General features: G+C 49.7%; 1 protein-coding gene across 3 annotated transcripts in view; it reads right to left on the bottom strand.

Annotated features, from left to right (window-relative positions):
• Positions 1-341: 341 nt before the first annotated feature.
• The window catches only part of TTYH1 (tweety family member 1), a 63068-nt gene continuing 44466 nt past the window's right edge, over positions 342-18943 (bottom strand). For 2 of the 3 annotated variants that reach the window (XM_053361988.1, XM_053361986.1), the window contains 9 exons: positions 17068-17140; positions 16676-16751; positions 12591-12646; positions 11133-11225; positions 10866-10958; positions 9366-9508; positions 7285-7476; positions 3783-3861; positions 342-1514 (listed from right to left, as the gene is read on the bottom strand). In XM_053361988.1, coding sequence (XP_053217963.1) covers positions 1434-1514; positions 3783-3861; positions 7285-7476; positions 9366-9508; positions 10866-10958; positions 11133-11225; positions 12591-12646; positions 16676-16751; positions 17068-17140 — 886 coding nt within the window. In that variant the 3' untranslated portion in view covers positions 342-1433. The remainder of the gene's footprint in view (positions 1515-3782; positions 3862-7284; positions 7477-9365; positions 9509-10865; positions 10959-11132; positions 11226-12590; positions 12647-16675; positions 16752-17067; positions 17141-18943) is intronic. The other variant, XM_053361987.1, reaches the window with a different exon arrangement.

Raw genomic sequence — 18943 nt, 5'->3', positions numbered from 1 at the left:
ATTTCAAATTGCGGCGGAAATTTTAGGATGCCAAATCTGCAAAACAAAAAAGGGGTTCCAGAATTTAAACTTGAGGGAGATCATTAAATTCTGCCCTGTTCTTTCATCTGCACTAGGCTCCCAAAGCCTGCAGAACATCCTTCTCCAAAGCTGGGGCACTCCAGATATTTTGGACTACACCTCCCATCCTCACTCACCAACAAAGGAATACTAAGTGGGGTTGATAGGAGTTGTAGTCCAAAACATCTGGAAGGTGTTGGGGAAGGCTGTCCCAGAAGGACCCGGAGGACTACACACCTACACACACACACACACACACACAATCATACGTAAACGCCATGTAAAATAAAGTTTCCCTTTTATTTTTAAACTGGGCAAATTCCAAATGCTTGTTAGTGTTGGGAGGGGCTCTAATTCGGAGCAAGGAGGCTGGTGGGGAGCAGGGCTGGTTCTGGGCCCCTACTGGACTCCCCTCTTTCCTTGGATCTCCCTGTTGGGCCCAGCAGTGTGCGCCCCACCTGTCTGGTGTGCCCACAGTGAGAAGGGGCAGCAGGGATGAGTGTCTCTCGCTGGGTGGCTTAGCGGTTCCCGTATCTCAAGCTCGGATTTTAGCCTCCCTCGCCCGCCTGCGCTTTCAGCCTACCCCTCGTTTCGTTCCTTCAGCCCCTGCCTCCTTTCCCTCGTTCGCTGGCTCTCGTTTGCACACCCTCGTTTGCATATAAATGTCCATTTGTTCACTCTATTTTTACCTATCTACGCACCGCCAGCTGTTCCCTGCCATTCCTTCTCTCGGGGCTCATCCACACTTTAGCCTGTGCTTTCCAGGCACAGGTCGGGGCTTAGAAGCTCAGCGTCTGAGCGATTCGGGTTTTCCCGTGGGTCGCTGTTTGCTCCGATTGGGCGGGGAAACGGCAGGGGCAAGGGTGCTCAGACACAGGGCTCTAAAGCATGGAAGGGGCCTGGCAGGAGCAGAGGGAACCTAAGTGCGGACAAGCCCCCATTCAGGTACCTATTCACTCATTTGGCCTTTGACTTGGCTCACCCTCGTCCTGCCTCTCTCTTTTCCTTCTTTCTATTACATCCTCCTTCTTTGATCCCCTTTCCTTGGCCTTTTGCTCACTCATCACTCCTGCTTCTATTAATGCCCCATATATTCGCATACGGGGCATTAATATTCATATATGTGTATTCCTATATATGGATGGGAATGAGATATAACTGCTCCCCTCTCCTTTTCTCTTGCGTTCTTATAGAAGGCAGGCAAATGGAATGAGTGAAGAAGAGATCCAAGTGAAGGGGGATTGGGGGCAGACAAGACGCAGCGACGTGGCTAGCCTCATGGAAAGAGGTGTGTGTGTTTTGGGGGGTGGGATCTGCTCTGTGTTAGTTGGATGGCATGGAGGTGGGTTGGGTCGGGGTCTTCTGGGGTTCATCTAGGGCAGGAATCTGGTCCGGTAGGGAAGGTCCACTTCTTCGCTAGCACCGACGTAAGACGCTCTCATGCTGGGAGAATACTATGGGGCAATACATAGACAGGAGAGCGGGGTTATTATTACCCAAGAGATATATCACAACAGCAATAGGAACAGCTGCAGGCAGGGAACTTGTGGCCCTGCAGATGTCACTGGACTCCCAGCTCCGATCTGTTCTTAGGACACGGCCACACCTTTAAAGTACAGTGGTACCTCGGGTTACATACACTTCAGGTTACAGACTCCGCTAACCCAGGAATAGTACCTTGGGTTAAGAACTTTGCTTCAGGATGAGAACAGAAATCGTGCTCCGGCGGCGCGGCGGCAGTGGGAGGCCCCATTAGCTAAAGTGGTGCTTCAGGTTAAAAACAGTTTCAGGTTATGAACGGACCTCCAGAACGAATTAAGTACTTAACCCGAGGTACCTTGGTTTATGAACTTAATCTGCTCTGGAAGTCCATTCTTAAACCAAAACCGTTCTTAAATCTGAAATATACTCGGAGTTGAGAGTGGATTTTATGCTGTTTATTCAGCTCATTGTGGTGAAGAGGAATGGGAGTTCCCCCAGAATATCTGCTTTATATACATTATTTACACAACGGGCCCCACGTGATTGGCTAATTCTGGGATTCACCTGCAGGCCAATCAGGTTGCAGATTCACTTCCACCTGGAGCTGTATTGGGTGGCTCCTGTGGACCAATCAGACTGCTGCATTCTGGATCCTATTGTTCTAGGACCAATCAGACTGCTGCATTTTGGATCCTATTCAACTCAGTACATAACAAAATCAAGGCGTGCTTTCCCTATTGAGGCCTCCTGCCACCGGTGCCCTTCCACCATTTGGATTCCGTTCTTAGACCAAAGGAAAGTTCTCAAACCAGAACACTAATTCTGTTTTTGTGGAGTTTGTAAACCAAATTGTTCTTAAACTGGACTGTTCTTAAACTGAGGTACCACTGTACATGACTCTCCCCCAAAGTATCTGGGGAAGTGTAGCTAGTTGTGGTTGCTGGGAATCGTAGCTGTGCAAACTACAGTTCCCATGATTCTTTGGCAGGGGTGGGGGGAGACGTGCTTTAAAGGTAGGGCATGAATGTGGCCAATGGGAGACTGCAGTCCAGCAAATTCAGGGGTGCCACAGGCTTGCCATCTCTTCACTGCTTCATCGTTCTCTATCCACCGGCAAACGCATATGGCAGATAAGCAGGACTCAGGTTGGGGAAAATGAGCAGGCAGAATATCTGAACATTGCCTGAGCATTTCTGCGTCACGTGGCCCTTTCTTCAGATATTACTAACAAGTGCTGCCAGACAACTGTGGTCGCACAGGATATTAGCAGCATCCAAATTTGCCATCCTGTCCCCTTTTTATACGTGATGTACTCATTGACCACAGAGTATACCTATTCCTCAACCCAGCATTCTATATTTGGAGACTTTGTTTAACCCTTCAGGTCCATTTTATTTTTTTTTAAAAAATGCAGCCTTCTTGGGAGTTGACAAGTGGTCACTCCGTGCAGCTTTAAGGGAGCAGAATTCCTGTACAATTGCATCAAACTGCTTATACAGTACCAGCAAACACAATCCCCTTTTGCTTTCCACTGTGTGTATATGGTCCTGTTCTAGCAAGAGGAGTTTTTAATGTTTGATGTTTTATCGTGTTTTTAATATTCAGTTGGGAGCTGCCCAGATTGGCTGGGGAAACCCAGCTAGATGGGCAGGGTATGTATGTATGCATGTACATACAACGCGGGTGGCGCTGTGGGTAAAAGCCTCGGCGCCTAGGGCTTGCCGATCGAAAGGTCGGCAGTTCGAATCCCCGCAGCGGGGTGCGCTCTCGTTGCTCGGTCCCAGCGCCTGCCAACCTAGCAGTTCAAAAGCACCCCCGGGTGCAAGTAGATAAATAGGTACCGCTTACCGGCGGGAAGGTAAACGGCGTTTCCGTGTGCGGCTCTGGCTCGCCAGAGCAGCAATGTCACGCTGGCCACGTGACCCGGAAGTGTCTCCGGACAGCGCTGGCCCCCGGCCTCTTGAGTGAGATGGGCGCACAACCCTAGAGTCTGTCAAGACTGGCCCGTACGGGCAGGGGTACCTTTACCTTTACCTTTATGTATGTATGTATAAATAAATAAATATCATCATCATCATCATTACATTCTGGCTCACCAGATTTTCAATAGGCCCCCCTCTACTGTTTTCGCAGCACAACCATGGCCACAAAACTACAGTGGTTTGTTCTGCAGCCGCTGTGGCCACTGTGTATCACCCTAGTGTGCCACATCTGGGCCCCGTGCAATGCTGCAAACTTACCGAAGGGGGTGGGGAATGGCGGTCGATGAGGGGGACGCTCTCAAATCGAGGACTGCCACTGTACGAAGCGCTTTGACTCCTGTAAGCAACACCGACAAAGAAGCTGAAAACAGGTCCCCCCTCCCTCCCCCTCCCTCCGCAGACCGCTACCCCAGAACTGGAAGGTCAAATCCACTCTCAGAGATACTCAAAAGCCTCTACTCTGCCTGTCTTTCACAAGTTCCCAGAGAGCAGGCAATTTATATGGTTCTCGGTTTATTTTGGTCACAATTCAGGAAGCCATAAACCAGAAGGCGGATCCTCGTTTCACCAAGGCGTGATTGATACGCCTGCCTGGGCTGTGGATGCTCTTTGTGTTTTGGAGTCGATGAATTCCCTCCTTCCGTCATATAGAACCATGGAATCGTAGAGTTGTATGTGTTTGAAAGTTTAATGGGAGAACTCCACTCGCAGGGTTTCGTATGCACAGGCACAACTTGTGCAATTCTTCCTTCTCAGAAAAAGGGAGGGACAGAGCCGGCCCACCCAAGAGGCAGGGTGAAGTGCCTGCCTCGGGCGGCAGAAGGGCAAGGGGCGATGCTCTGCCTGTCCCACCACTTCTGCCGCCTCCACTGAGAGAGAGGTGCTCATGCGTGTGCCATTGCCACTTGCCATCCTTGTCCCTTGGCAGAGAAGCCAAACAGCAATGCTGATTCCTGCTAAGTCTGGCCCTGGCTCCTGCTGAGTTTGGCAAAAGTCGGGGGTATTTTTCCGTGCCATGTTGCTGCTCGGATTCCCTGCCCTCCAGGGTGGAGAAGCCAAGTGGCGATGCTTTAAGGCTTCCCAAACTTGGGTCTCCAGGTGTTTTGGACCACAATTCCCACCATCCCTGATCACTGGTCTTGCTAGCTAGGGATGATGGGAGTTGTAGTCCAAAAACAGCTAGAGGCCCAAGTTTGGGAAACCCTGCTTTAAGGAGTGCCTCAGCTCCCTTAGGTGGCAAACCGGGATGGGCATGGCCTGGGAAGGTGGCAAGATGGAGGAAACGATACTGTACTCATACAAAGTAGGAGGAAGACAATGCCTAGCCCTCCACTATACAAAGAGGATTCACAACTCAGGTTAAGTGAATCAGCCAGATCTAAGAAAAATCTGGCCCCGGTCGCTTCAATTTTTTTAAAGCAGCATTTGTAGCACATTCCGATCTGAATCTTGCCCCAGATGTTGGGCCAGGGCAGTAACAAAACAGAACAGTAAAAGGGTCACGAGAAGGAGGGAAGGAGAAGAATAAAACAGAATGTTTGTTTGAGAAGTTTACTCTACACCGGGAAGCTTTTGGGTGAGAAAAGGAGCAGCAGCTGAGAATACTTCAAAAGGGAGAGGGAGGCCTATGCCATCCACGCCAGAATTTCTCTGGATTTGGGAAAGCTGGATTTTGGGAAAGCTTCCGTCTTGGGATGGGAATAAGGGGTGAGAATGAGTGCTGGGACAAAGCAGTTGCTGGCTAATTCCTGTGCAAACAGGGTGGGAATGGGAATGGGAGAGCAGGACACGTAAGTGACAGAGAAGTGAAGGAAACTAAAGGATTCATTATCCACAACTCCCATGGAAAACTGCTTGATATGGGCTGGATTGTGGTGGTGATGGCAAAGGACGTCCATGGGTGGCACTTAATGGATACAGGTTTGGGTTGAGGAGGAGCACCTTTTGAAATATAAAGGATTGTGGGGGTTGGTTTGGGTCTCAACCATGCATGTGATTTTGTATTTGTAAGGCTGCGGTTTGTCCACAGAAGGAACTGCTGAACGGGTCAAACCAGCCTCTTTGTTAAGTCAGGCATCCTGTTATCATCCAAGCTCTCACTTCACCATGTTTACATGTCTAAAGGAGCTGGTGAAGAATAGACATGTTGCCATAGAGACTGTTGGGTTATGATGCTCTTTCAGGAGAGGGGAAGCCTCCGACCCATTCATCTGGGTGGATGTCATGCCAACCTACAGGGCAGGAGAACAATAAGCCAGGGAGCTAGTCTTTCGTTTCAGGCTGATCTGAAGCCGAAAAGAGACGCTGAGGCGTGGCTCACTCTGTGTGCTGAATTCAAAGCTATGGCTTTTGGGATATCTGGAAACCTAATGGGGAAGAAAGGTCTGTTGAAGTTGTTAAAGCCAGAGGGTATCTGAACCAGATATTCTCAAAGCCCTAACTCAGGAAGAGAGAAGTATAAATAGTTTTATTGTTCTTTGGGAATCGGGTAATTAAAAGGTGTCGGGGAAATAGGGGTGATGAACAGGGGTGAGCTACGTACTCATGTCACCCATTGACAACCACTCCCTCTTTATGACCTGTTTGTGATGTATTGATGCTGCTGTTGGAAGTGTATTATGGGAAAGGGGTGGATAAGTCTTAAAAGTTCATGCAACCCCATGCTCAGGGTTCCAACTCTTTGTGTGTTTGAACCTTGTTGCAACAAATAAAGATCAGGTCTACTGACCGCTGTTTTGTTTCTTTAACTTGGCCGGAGACTTCTTCCTTTGACTGACCAGAGGGGCTGTCGGGGAGTGGCACTCCGAAGAGCTTGGCAGCGGAGTAAATCACACCCCCCCCCACCAATGATATTTCCTTATCAGAGTGCTAATGCTTTGGGCTTTCCCATCTTATGCTCAGGTGGTAAAGGTAAAGGAACCCCTGACCATTAGGTCCAGTCATGACTGACTCTGGGGTTGCGGTGCTCATCTCGCTTTATTGGCCGAGGGAGCCAGTGTACAGCTTCTGGGTCATGTGGCCAGCATGACTAAGCTGCTTCTGGCGAACGAGAGCAGCACACAGAAACGCCGTTTACCTTCCCTCTGGAGCGTTACCTATTTATCTACTTGCACTTTGATGTGCTTTTGAACTGCTAGGTTGGCAGGAGCAGGGACCGAGCAACGGGAGCTCACCCTGTTGCGGGGATTCGAACCGCCAACCTTCTGATCGGCAAGTCCTAGGCTTTGTGGTTTAACCCACAGTGCCACCCGCGTCCCTTATGCTCAGGTGGTATATATGTGTAAATAAAATCATATATCCTAAAGTCATGCCAAATCCAGGGCAAGTACTTGAACCCCTGGGTGCTCTTGCTGCTTGGAGACTGGCGTGTGTGCAAGTGTGTGCAAGTGTGCGTGTACACACCTATATACACATACATCTCTCCATGTGTTTGGCTTTAGAACACAGGAATGGCATGCAGGAGACAGGAAACTAATGAGCAATGACAGGTAGAGAAATGAAGAAAGCACGACTGGGAATGAGGGCGATGCTGTAGCAGTAGGTGAGGAGGAGGAGGAGGAGGAGGAAGCAAAGGGAGAGGAAGCACTCAGATGCAGGTTGGGAGGGAGGGGTGGGGACTGCCCTCCCTTCCCCCCGCCACTCGCGCACTCGGATCTGTGCCGGTTGCTGGCCGCTCCGAGCCCCTCCCGCCTCGCAGGGGGCACCGTGACCGAGCGAGCGGGGAGGGGGGGTTGGGAGGTGGGCGCTTGGGGCTACTCACATGTACTGTGAGACGGGGGCGTTGGAAATGGGGGGGGCTGAGAGGCGCAGGCTGCCACGGCTGCCCCAGCTTGAACAGTGGCTATAGGAGCCGGGCAGGGTGGGCCCAGCCCCCCCCGCGCGCACCGTCGGCTGCCTACGTGCCTGGGGCGTGAAAGGGTCGTCGTCCTCCATGTCGTCGTAGTCCGAGTCCCTAGACGGGAATCCGAGGGGAAAGAGAAAAAGAGAGAGTGAGGGGCAAGGTTGGCAGATGTGTGGCCGACCTCTCAAGAAGCGTGTGGCCCCACAATTGTACTCAAGAAGCAAGAGAGTGTGGTCCTCTTTTGTACCACTAGGCTCATAGCGGGCCATGTGTCCTACTTTACAGAGAATGCTTCTCTCCTTGAAGGATTCTATACCTTCCAAGTGCCCAAGAAAAAATGGCGGCCACCCCGATAAAGTGTTTTTCGGGGCCACAATCCCGTGCAGCACCCAAAAACATGTGTTCTTGAGCACCGGGTGAGATCACATCCCCCAAAAGCACTTTTCCCAGGGCGAGGGCGAGGGCAAGGTGCAGGTCACATGACACGCTCGGGAGCATGTTCTGGAAGACATGTTTTGCATTGGAAAATGTTGGACCCTAGCAAATGGCAAAGCCCTGATCCACTGCAGTCCTGCTCCAAATGGGGACCCCAACACCTGGAAAAAACTGTTCTGAACTGGGTTCGAAGCAAGGGATGAGGAGTTAACGTTCCCCTACCCCTGCGCCAGGTTCCAATAGTACCTGCAATTTCCTTTAAAAAACCCATTCACACAATTGTGATCTCTAGTTTGGCTCTGATGCTAGACCAGAGCATAGGCTGGTTACTTGGCTGGGGTTGGGGCTGGGGCTTCTTTATCAGCAGGAGAAGCTTTTCACAGAATGGAGGTAAGTATCATCACCTGCTAAATGCCTGCACATCAAGACAGACTGTTAAATGCACAGGACAGAAAAGCTAGATAGAAAGCTGCCTGGTCAACCAGGCTGCAGCCCGCATGTCAGATGCTGCAGCTAGAACGCCTCTGGCCACAAGTTGACCGCCAAGTACCCTTTTGCAATTTTGCATGGGAACAGGACCACACACCTAGCTGATGCTACAGACTGACTGGCTGATAGTTATCCATCTCCCAAGATGTATTTGCTCATTGCTTAATTGCACATAATTGCACATACAATCTGACCACAGGAATAAATACTAAATCGGGAAGGCAAATAGCCACTTGTCCGGTTTTCTGTGGCAAAGAAGAATCACCTCCAGGCAAATCTTAATGATAAAACAATTAACAGGGAGGTGATACAAAGACTACTGCAATCGACAAATGATAATATCACCAAGTGCTGAACCACTGGTATATTACGAGTGAACTCTCTATTTACTGTGTTTGCTATTGTTTAAGATAAAATCCATTTGGGAAAGAAACTACATTTGCCATTTTTATGGACGTTCATTGCTTGTTTGCAGGCAGTTGCCTTGGTGATATTGTCTTGTGTCGATTCCAGGCAGATCTGGCAGGAAAACAAGAGGAAGGGCCAGAGCTGAGCCTTGGAGGACACCGTACACATGCAAAAGGTTCGAGTTCACTCTCCTATTGAATCAGACCAAGGGGTCCATCCATTCCATCCTGCCTCTCACAACAGCCAATCAGATGTCTTCTCTGGGAAGTCCAAAGGCAGAGCATGAAAGCCATCACCCTGTTTAATTGTTGCCGCCCGGCAACTGGACTCCAGCTCCCATCAGGCACAGCCAGCATGGCCAGTAGTCAGGGGTGAAGGGAACTGTAGTCCAACAGCATCTGCATTATGGATCCGGTCCAAGCATCCTGGCCAGTCAGGTGACATAAGTACAAGACAGCTTCGTATGTTCAAGTTTTGCAGAAGTGGGCTGTTGTTGTTTGTGTGTGTGTGGGAGGGAGCTTTTTAAAGTCACAAATGACCAACATAAGATGATGTCTGGACAAATAGGGCAGCAGCTGCCCTGCCCCGTGGGACTTCAATGGGTCCATTTGCAAAGTTGCATTAAATCTGATGCCCAACTCGATGACGCCAAGGCTGTGGGTGCTCACCTGTTCTGGAACCTCTTCCACGCCCGGGGCAGACTGCAGACGGCCGTGGTGAAGGAAAGGGCAGAGAGGAAGGAGAAGAGGAGGAGGAAGAGCAACCCTTCCATGCCATCGTAGCACAGCCCTTTCAGGGCATCCACATAGTCCTAATAATAATAATAATAATAATAATAATAATAATAATAATAATAATATTTATACCCCTCCCTCCCCGGCTCAGGGCAGCTAACACCAGTAAAATTACAATAAAAATATAATAGGGGGGAACCAATTTAAAATACAGGTTTAAATACAATTTAAAATGCAGCCTCATTTTAAAAGTAGCCCATAGATCAAAACCATAAGGGGAGGGAAACATAAGGGTCAGACTGAGTCCAAACCAAAGGCCAGGTAGAACAGCGCTGTCTTGCAGGCCCTGCGGAAAGATGTCAAGTCACGCAGGGCCCTAGTCTCTTGTGACAGAGCGTTCCACCAAGTTGGGGCCAGTACTGAAAAGAACCTAGGAGAAAGAGGGAGGCACTTGCAAGCGCACAGACACACACAGAGAGCAGGGTTAACAGGAGAACGGGCCTGCCCATATGCTCTTCTCAATAGCTTCTTTGGTCATTCTTAAACTCAGTTTCCCTAGAGCAGGGCTGGCCAGGGCTGGCTTGCAGGACCTACAATAAGATTCCTGGGTGGTTTTTTTAACTAGGACCCTGCTGGTAGTACTCCTGTTGCAACCCACCTTGGATCAGGCCAAGAGCCACCAGCTGAAGACTAAACTACCAACTCCTGTTTCTCTCTTCCTCTTCTCAGCTGGCAGGATGCTACCTTCTCTAAGCTCCGAGGGGCATCTCATTCAAACATACAAAGAGATTCCCAGTTATCAGGAGGCCATTCTCATAATCGTTGGCTCCTTTTGATGAACCATCAATTGACTGCCCTGGGTTATTAGCCAGCAATAATTTATTCCGAACATTGTCACGAGACAATGTGTTGGATGTTCGGAACAGCTGCCGAGCAAGATTTTGGCTGAAACACATTCGGTCCTTTGAATGAAGTTTAATTTGGGCAGTTTGAAGGATGCTGTGCTGATGTACTACAATGGATAAATTTGGAAGCTTTCTTCAGAAATGTCATGCCATGGAGACAAGAGCCACCGTTCGTCAACGGCATTGTACGTGCTGTGAATGACGGACACAGTATTCGGCAAAACTGCTGAAATAATAGTAATTGTTCCAGAATAAAACGTAGGGGGTCTTTATTTATTTATTTTGCTTCGGTGTTGGGGTGGCTAACCAGATCCCAAAGGGGAGGCCGCAGACAGGTCCCGAGCGCAACAGCCGCTCTCCCGGTCTTGTAATTCCCAGCAGTTCGTATTCAGAGGCATCTTTCAGTGGGAGTGGTATGCAGCCGTAGAAAAATGAGAGGTATAGGACAAGTAGGGAGAAAGGGGTTCAGTGGAGGGGCCAGTGAGTGTCAGTGGATCACTTAAAGGAAGAATAAGAGTGTGTGGGTTACCTTATGAAGTCCCCGGCAGTTGAGCAGAGCAATAAGGTTATGGAATTTGCTTTCTGTGCTGTTCAAAGTGCTCTGGATGGATAAGATGTTTTTCTGCAATGCACAGAGGATGTGAGGAGAGAATCCAGTAGCCATGGATTACACAGCCCTTTCCCCTCCCCTCATCCTCCTAACCCACCAGATCCCTTTCTGGGCCAAGAGAATCAAGAGTCCAGGCACCCAGTGTTTTTCTGCCCCCCACCCTCCTATCTGGGCATTCCTACTGACCTCCGCTGCTGGGAAATGTGGGATGGCTTCTCTTTCCAATCCGTACAGCTGAGAATGTATGTTGGACAGTGCCCTCTGGCACATGGTGAGCCTCTGCAGAAACGGTGGGAGGAACACAGGGCATGTTGGGTTAGAAAACTTCACAAGCCCACCGCAAGGGGGGGAACTTCCAAGAGTTCTTCTGGCAAGGCCTGTAGCCACACAAGAGCTCATTGGCTGAATGCCATGCTATTCTTTGTGCAGAAAACCACTGAGGGCAAATCCACACCACACACTGAAAGCACCTGACTTCCCCCAAAGAATCCTGGGAGCGTTAGTTTGTTGAGCGTACTGAGAATTGCAGCTCTGTGGGGGAGAAGCTACAGGCCCCAGGATTCCACATGCTTTTAAATGTATAAGGATGTAGATCTGCATCTCGATGCCATCTCTTAAGGGCTGCATCCAACCAACATGTCTCCTCAGCTCAAGGATTTACACTTGCGCAATGGAAATCTCCCCCCTCACCTGCTTGGGCCCTCCCCAAATATGCAAATCTGGGAACTCCTAGAACAGATTTAGGAGGCACACCAGGGGAGGGGAAGGAGTTCCATTGTGCAAGTTTAAATATTTGTGCTGAGGGGATGTGTCAACAGGAAATGGCCCTGAATTTCTAGGTTAAAAAACAAACATAGCTTTTGAGATTTTGTTTTGCTTTCCAGTCCATTCTGGGACAGCTTAATATTCAGTTCAGCAAATCATAATGGGCAAAACTCTTGTTTATTCTGCAATGTTGCGATGGTACCAAGTGCACCGACATAAAACTAAAAAGAAAGAAAGGAACAGCAAGTTTCTAGTCCCTACTGCTGTGAAGAAAAGCACGGGCAATGCTTGGAAGAATCCTGTGTGCAGGGCCGTCTTACCCATAGGCGCTAGGGGTGCAGGGCACCTGGGCGCCGGGCTCTCAGGGGCGCCAGGCCAAGAGTCCAGGGCCCGAGAGTTGAGTCTGGGGAAGAGCCTGCCCATTGGTTGGGCTCTTCTGCTGCGGGCGCCCCTGCGCCATGAGTTCGGGGGTGAGCAAGCCAGCGAGACGCTGAGGTGGCCGGCCAGCTCCGCCCTCCTGCGCGCCAGGGACTGGGCAACTGGGGGGGGGGGCGACGGGCAGATCTTTGCACCCCAGCACCGCATATGCTTAAGACAGCCCTGCCTGTGTGGGTATGTGGCTGGATGTGGTGGGAGCAGAGGGGTGGTTGAACCACATGAGTGGCCCATGGCGTTTCAGGGTCCTGCATAATTCTTTGCCCTTCTTGACACAAATGAGAGTGAAACAAAGATTGCATGGTGATATTTTCTTAATTTTCAATATTTGGACATAGTGGTCAATTCTAACATTGTATGGTAGGGAATTTGGGATAGGTTGGCCCAGAGTCACTCCACGCACCCACATGCAGCACACTTCTTTAAGGCTTAAGGGAAGCCTACCTGCTGGAAAGGGTTAAAGACGTCTTGGCTGCAGGTTAAGTAGTATTGCAGGATTTCTGTGGGATTGGGAAGAAAAGAAAAAGGAAATCAGACCGTGGCTCCCTATCAAGGCACCAGGCTTTTCCCATGCTCCTCCTGGATCCTGTGTTTACTTGGTCTAACTTGGGTTTCACCTGTTCAAAAAGAGGGTCTCTGCCCTTGATAGCATCAGGAGAGGCCTATTGGTAAAACCTATTTGGTGTTTCGCAACTTTCTGACTAGTTGCAGGACCTTAGCCAGACCTAGCAGAGTAAACGCAGAATCCATGGAAGCAATTGGTGACTTGGCTGCAGACAGGATAGACGAAGCAGGAACCAGGAACTTGTAGTTAGGTGTTTATTATATACAGTGGACTATTTACAGGAACAGAACACAGATCTTTCGTTAGCTCTCTCTGACACGACTCACATCTCCTACACTGACACACAGAACTCTGAACCTCTGAACTCTGAACTACTGAACTAACACATTCCAGTTAGTAGGCCATTAATTATCACTCCCTTGAGAGAGCTTGACCAATCAGGGAGCGGTCTCCACATCTCTGTTATTACCAGGCAAACTTACTCCTTCAGATTGCCTTCTGGCTGTCTGCCAAACCTTAATTGACTCTGTGTGAGTAGCTGCATGTACACAGTTTCCCAACAAGGCCATGTGACACTTTATGCAGGGGTGGGGAACCTTTGTGTGCCCCCCCGCCCAGATGTTGCTGGACTACAATATCCATCATCTCTGGCCATTGGCCATGCTTGCTGGAGCTAATGGGAATTGCAGTTCAGCAATATATGGGGGGTCTAACTACATGACATGCAGCGGTGCCTTGGTTTTTATTTCATTGTTGAGTAGCTGCTGTGGGGAGAGCTATGGGGATTAGTTGGGAAGGGCCGCCCTTTCTTCTCTCACTCTGGACAAATATTGCCTCGCCTCCCCTTGCAGCAATTATTAACTCCAGAAGCGCAGGCTCCCCTATGTGCCTAAGGTGGTGTTACAAGAATTGTAAGGTCTCAGATACAGAATAAATATTCATAAATGCACACATATCTAAATATATGAACCATGTGTCTGAAATAGTATGGGAGAGCAATCCTGAAGCCATTTTGACTCTCCCAATGACGTCAAATATTCCTCTGCAGTAAGGGAGGAAAATAAGGAAAGCCTTCCCATTATCTTTTTGCTTGCAAATCCTGTCTGAAGGGCATATTTGTGTATGTATAGGGTGAGCCTGTGACCTGGACTCAGGAACTAAAGTATTAACCATCACAAAAAGAATAGCCCAGGTAATGCAGTCAGTGACCATTATCAGGTATACTGGCAGGCAGGATTTCTGCTGGAGACCGCCTCCTTCTGTGATGTATGTATGATGTTTTTTGGGGGTCTTGGTCTACAGGGTGGGCAATTTCAAAAGTCTATATAAGGGCTTGAACACCATTGTTCAGGGTTCTCCTCCCTCCAGCGTGTGGTGAGTGGGGACCCTGTTGCAACAGTTGAATAATGATCAGGCTTACTAGCTGCTTTGCTTCTCAAATATTCTCTGGTTGGCCTCTGTTATTTTCTCTGACCGATAGGGAACCCACTTAAGGACTCTATACGGACTCTGGAATACCCCATAAGGGAAAGGGAGCAGTTTTTCTTATAACAGTGGTTTGCCTATGGGAAGGGGAGCAGGCGGGATTTCCACCAAGGCTGCAGCAGGCGATGATTTATACTTCCCTGCATGATGGTCCTGGCGAAAATAGCCCCGCCTTGTGGGCACAGTGACTATTAATAATTTTAAAACCATTTCCGGGTGCTGGAAAGTAACCTCGGAGCTATCACTGCAAAGCGGGTGTTCCCGAGCATGGCAAATTGCGCTGGCTGAAAAGCTGACACATAATTATGGATTTTGAAGGGGGATTGGCTAATCCTCATGCATTTGACTCTATATGGCTCCCATTCTTATACAGTGGTACCTTGGGTTAAGAACTTAATTCGTTCCGGAGGTCCGTTCTTAACCTGAAACCGTTCTTAACCTGAGGTACCACTTTAGCTAATGGGGCCTCCCGCTGCCGCCACACGATTTCTGTTCTTATCCTGAGGTAAAGTTCTTAACCCAAGGTACTATTTCTGGGTTAGCGGAGTCTGTAACCTGAAGCGTCTGTAACCCGAGGTACCACTGTATTTTGTAAACACGGGTGTTTGGCCTCTTACACAAAGCAGGAGTCATGTTGGAAGGAAGGGCACTTTAGTCTATCAGCGGTTCTCAACCTGTGGGTCCCCAGATGTTGTTGGACTACAACTCCCATCATCCCTGAGCTTTGGCCTTGCTAGCTAGGAGTGATGGGAGTTGTAGTCCAACAACAGCTGGGGACCCACAGGTTAAGAAAGGCTGGAATGATTATGTTTCTATGATGATGGCAATGTGTCTGTGGCATGTCACTCAGTTTCATGAAGGGGGATCCAGGGCTGGACCAATACGTTTGGGCACCTGAGGCGAACCCCAAAATGATGTGTCTCCTCACTCTGCCAGGGAAGAAGGGGGGTAATGAAGATCCACCTCATGAACAAGGGGTGGTGGGAAATAAAGATCTACATTAGAAACAAGGGGGAAATCAAATCAACCCAACGGTTAAACTAGGAATCAAGGGCCGTCATGGGGGGAAAGCAGCTCGCTCTGAATCATGAAGAGTGGGGACAGAGCCCAGGAGACCCTGGAGGGCAGCCCCCACCTAGGAATGTGAGGAGACCAGCAGCACCTCTGAGAGGCCACTGCGGAGGCAGAATTGGGTGAGAGGGGCTGCCAAGGAGATGGCAGATCTAGACTGGAAGAAATGTGCTACTGATGCGTTCCTTGGAGGCTGGATTTGCTGCTCCTATGGATTATGCTGCCTAAGGTGGTCGCCTCACCTTGCCAGCCCTGGGAGGACCACGACCTCACAATGTTGTTGTTGTTTAGTCGTTTAGTCGTGTCCGACTCTTTGTGACCCCATGGACCAGAGCATGCCAGGCACTCCTGTCTTCCACTGCCTCCCGCAGTTTGGGAGGCAGTGGAAACTGCCTCACAATAGGAGGGGATAAATAAAAGGGTTCCGTTTCATTGTTTGTTACTTTGGATAGTCGTACCGGTTGTAGTTCAACATAGTTCTAAAGAGGTTTCTGCTTCCTCAGTGGAAGTATCTCCCCTTTCCTCACCCCATGGACTGTTCTGGGGGTTCCTCTCCACTCTCCAGAGTAGGTCTGAGGGAGGCGTGAGATCAAAAAGATGGGGAGAAAGCCCCGTCGGGATCCTTATGCTGGCTTCTGCTAAGGGAACTAGGGGGTTGAATCCAGCCTATTTATTATTAACTAGATCATGGGTAGGCAAACTAAGGCCCGGGGGCTGGATATGGCCCAATCGCCTTCTCAATCCGGCCCACAGATGGTCCAGGAATAGCATGTTTTTACATGAGTAGAATGTGTGCTTTTATTTAAAACGCATCTCTGGGTTATTTGTGGGGCATAGGAATTCGTTCATTTTTTCCCTTCAAAATATAATCCGGCCCCCCACAAGGTCTGAGGGACAGTGGACCGGCCCCCTGCTGGAAAGTTTTCTGACCTCTGAACTAGATGTCTCCATCAGAGAACCTCTGTCATAGGCCCATTGAGAAGCGAATCAACTGGAGAAGGAATGCCCCACAAAATACCCTGGATTTCAATTCTGGTAGACAGGGATGTTAAGTCTGGGTGACAATCTAGATTGCATGAAACGGGTTCAGTGGCAATGAGCCCAAGGTAGGCCTTGCAGCTGAGCCGGCAAGTCAGGTGTGAGTTTAAGCCAGACTTTTCAGGTAGGGTTGCCAACTAACCAGCAGGCGGAGGGGGGAGTCCCAGTCTGCTCCTCTGCCCTTAACAGCAGACCTGATACCTTTAAAATTTGGCATCAGAAGCTTTTCACAGCATGGAGAGAAACATGATCGCTGGTGAACCTCTACACATCAGGCTTCTGCAACGAAGGCACAGCTTGAAAGTTGTCAGCCTTGCTCCCCAAATGCTAACCCACTTTTCCCTGGGCCCCACGGCACTTCCAATCCTACCTGGGCTGAGTCCAGTGCTGGCTTGGGTTGTGTTCATCACATAGCCATCTGGCTCAAAACAGAAATCGCTCAGTCCCTGAAGGGAAAGGGGAAGAAACAAATGTCTCTTTGACTGCAGTCAGTCACTAGCAGGATCTAAGCAAAAATGTGTGACTGCAGAAGGTGGAGTCCAGCACCTTTGACAGCCCTGGGTCACTCTGATAGGCATCACAACAGAAGGCTCAAAGCTGGAATGGTGGGGGCGGCAGCTTTGATCTGCAGGGCGTGGGAGAATGTGGAGGGTTCAAATAGAGATTTTTTTGGGGGGTGGACTTTGAAAGGAAAGAAATAGTGATCTGGGCAATGTCTCTGCCAAATGCATTAACAGAAAACAACAACAGCCCCAAACTCACCACAGCAGCTGCTGTCTCCAGCCCCATGGAGCCCCAGCTCAGGATGAGGACTAGGAAACTCATGACAGTCATTCTGTAGGCAGGAAAGAGAGAGGAAGGCACTCAAATGGGCACTGGCGGTGGTGCAGGACTCTGGGGCACAAGCCAATGGCCTGGCTCAGCTAAATGAATATGAAGCATACCCTCTAACATGTACCAGAATGCGGCAGCTAGACTGGTGACTGGGGGCGGCCGCCAAGACCACATAACACCGTCTTGAAAGACCTACATTGGCTCCCAGTGCGTTTCCGAGCACAATTCAAAGTGTTGGTTTGACCTTTAAAGCCCTAAATGGCATTGGCCCAGGATACCTGAAGGAGCATCTCCACCCCCATCGTTCTGCCCGGACGCTGAGGTCCAGCGCTGAAGGCCTTCTGGTGGTTCCCTCCCCGCAAGAAGTGAGGTTACAGGGAACCAGGCGGAGGGCCTTCTCGGTAGTGGCGCCCGCCCTGTGGAACGCTCTCCCATCAGATGTCAAAGAGATAAACAACTACCCGACATTCAGAAGACAGCTGAAGGCAGCCCTGTTCAGGGAAGTTTTTAATGTGTGACATTTTAGTGTATTTTTGGTCTTTGTTGGAAGCCACCCAGAGTGGCTGGGAAAACCCAGCCAGACGGGCGGGGTACAAATACCCATGTGAGAGCCACTATCTTTGCATGAGACGCATGTCCAGCCGCGATCTCACACCTTTTTGGATCTTGAGCTCTTGTCTGTTTGGGAACCCCATGTTCTTGCATGAGAGCACAGCCCACCCCCCATGGGATGTCCTGATTTAATTGGGACAGTTGATGGATGTGACCCTTCCATACTGGCTCACCTCATTTGGAATTACAGTGGTACCTCGGGTTAAGTACTTAATTCGTTCCGGAGGTCCATTCTTAACCTGAAACTGTTCTTAACCTGAAGCACCACTTTAGATAATGGGACCTCCCGCTGCTGCCGCACCACCACTACACAATTTCTGTTCTCATCCTGAAGCAAAGTTCTTAACCCGAGGTAATATTTCTGGGTTAGCTGAGTCTGTAACCTGAAGTGTATGTAACCCGAGGTACCACTGTAAGTGAAGGAGAACCACCTAGAGAGTGAAGGGGGCAAGTGATTCTAAGATCAGAATCTAACATTACATAACTATATCATGGGGCTGGTGGGAGTTGTAGTCCAAAATGTCTTGAGGGCACCAGGTTGGCCAAGGCTACAGCAGATGCAATCTGGTGTGAGCATGCTGCCTAATTACCATGAATGGGGATATTGCCATGGTTTTGCTTCAAAGGGTTGCTCGATTAGGATTTGACAAACAAATACTAATAGTCCTTGATAAGTTTGGATGGTGTACGGGAAACCCGGCTGCAGGAGTGCCTGGTGCGAATGCTTGGGAGACCGGGAGTGAGCAAGAGGGCTTAGAAATGGTGAAGACATCGATGAAGGTGGGAAAGAGGTGTGGAATGGTGGCAGGGCCTTTTTGGTGGTGGTGGTGGGATTTGGAATAGTAGGGGCAATTGCCCCAGGTCTCATACACGGAGGGGCCACATCAGTATTGGCAGATTGTACCACTGGGCAGCGGGGAGGGGAGGACACTGACAGAGGCTGCAGTGAGAAGGAAAGCGGGGGTTTTGCCTTTGTTAAATAATCGAGTCCTGGGCCAGGGAAAGCATTCGGGTTGCAAGGTCTCTAAGGTTCTGATAGAATCATAGCATTGCAGAGTTGAAAGGGTCATCTAGTCCAACCCACTGCAATGCATGAATCTTTCACCCAACATGGGGCTTGAACCTACAGCCCTGAGATTAAGAGTCTCATGCTCTGCCAACTGAGCTACCCCAGCTGTGAGGTCTGCAACCC

The sequence above is a fragment of the Podarcis raffonei genome, chromosome 13 (genome assembly GCF_027172205.1).
Source record: "Podarcis raffonei isolate rPodRaf1 chromosome 13, rPodRaf1.pri, whole genome shotgun sequence".
In the NCBI taxonomy this organism is placed as follows: Eukaryota; Metazoa; Chordata; class Lepidosauria; order Squamata; family Lacertidae; genus Podarcis; species Podarcis raffonei.
The sequence above is the reverse complement of the archived record's forward strand: the minus strand, read 5'-3'. Positions and strand labels throughout refer to the sequence as shown.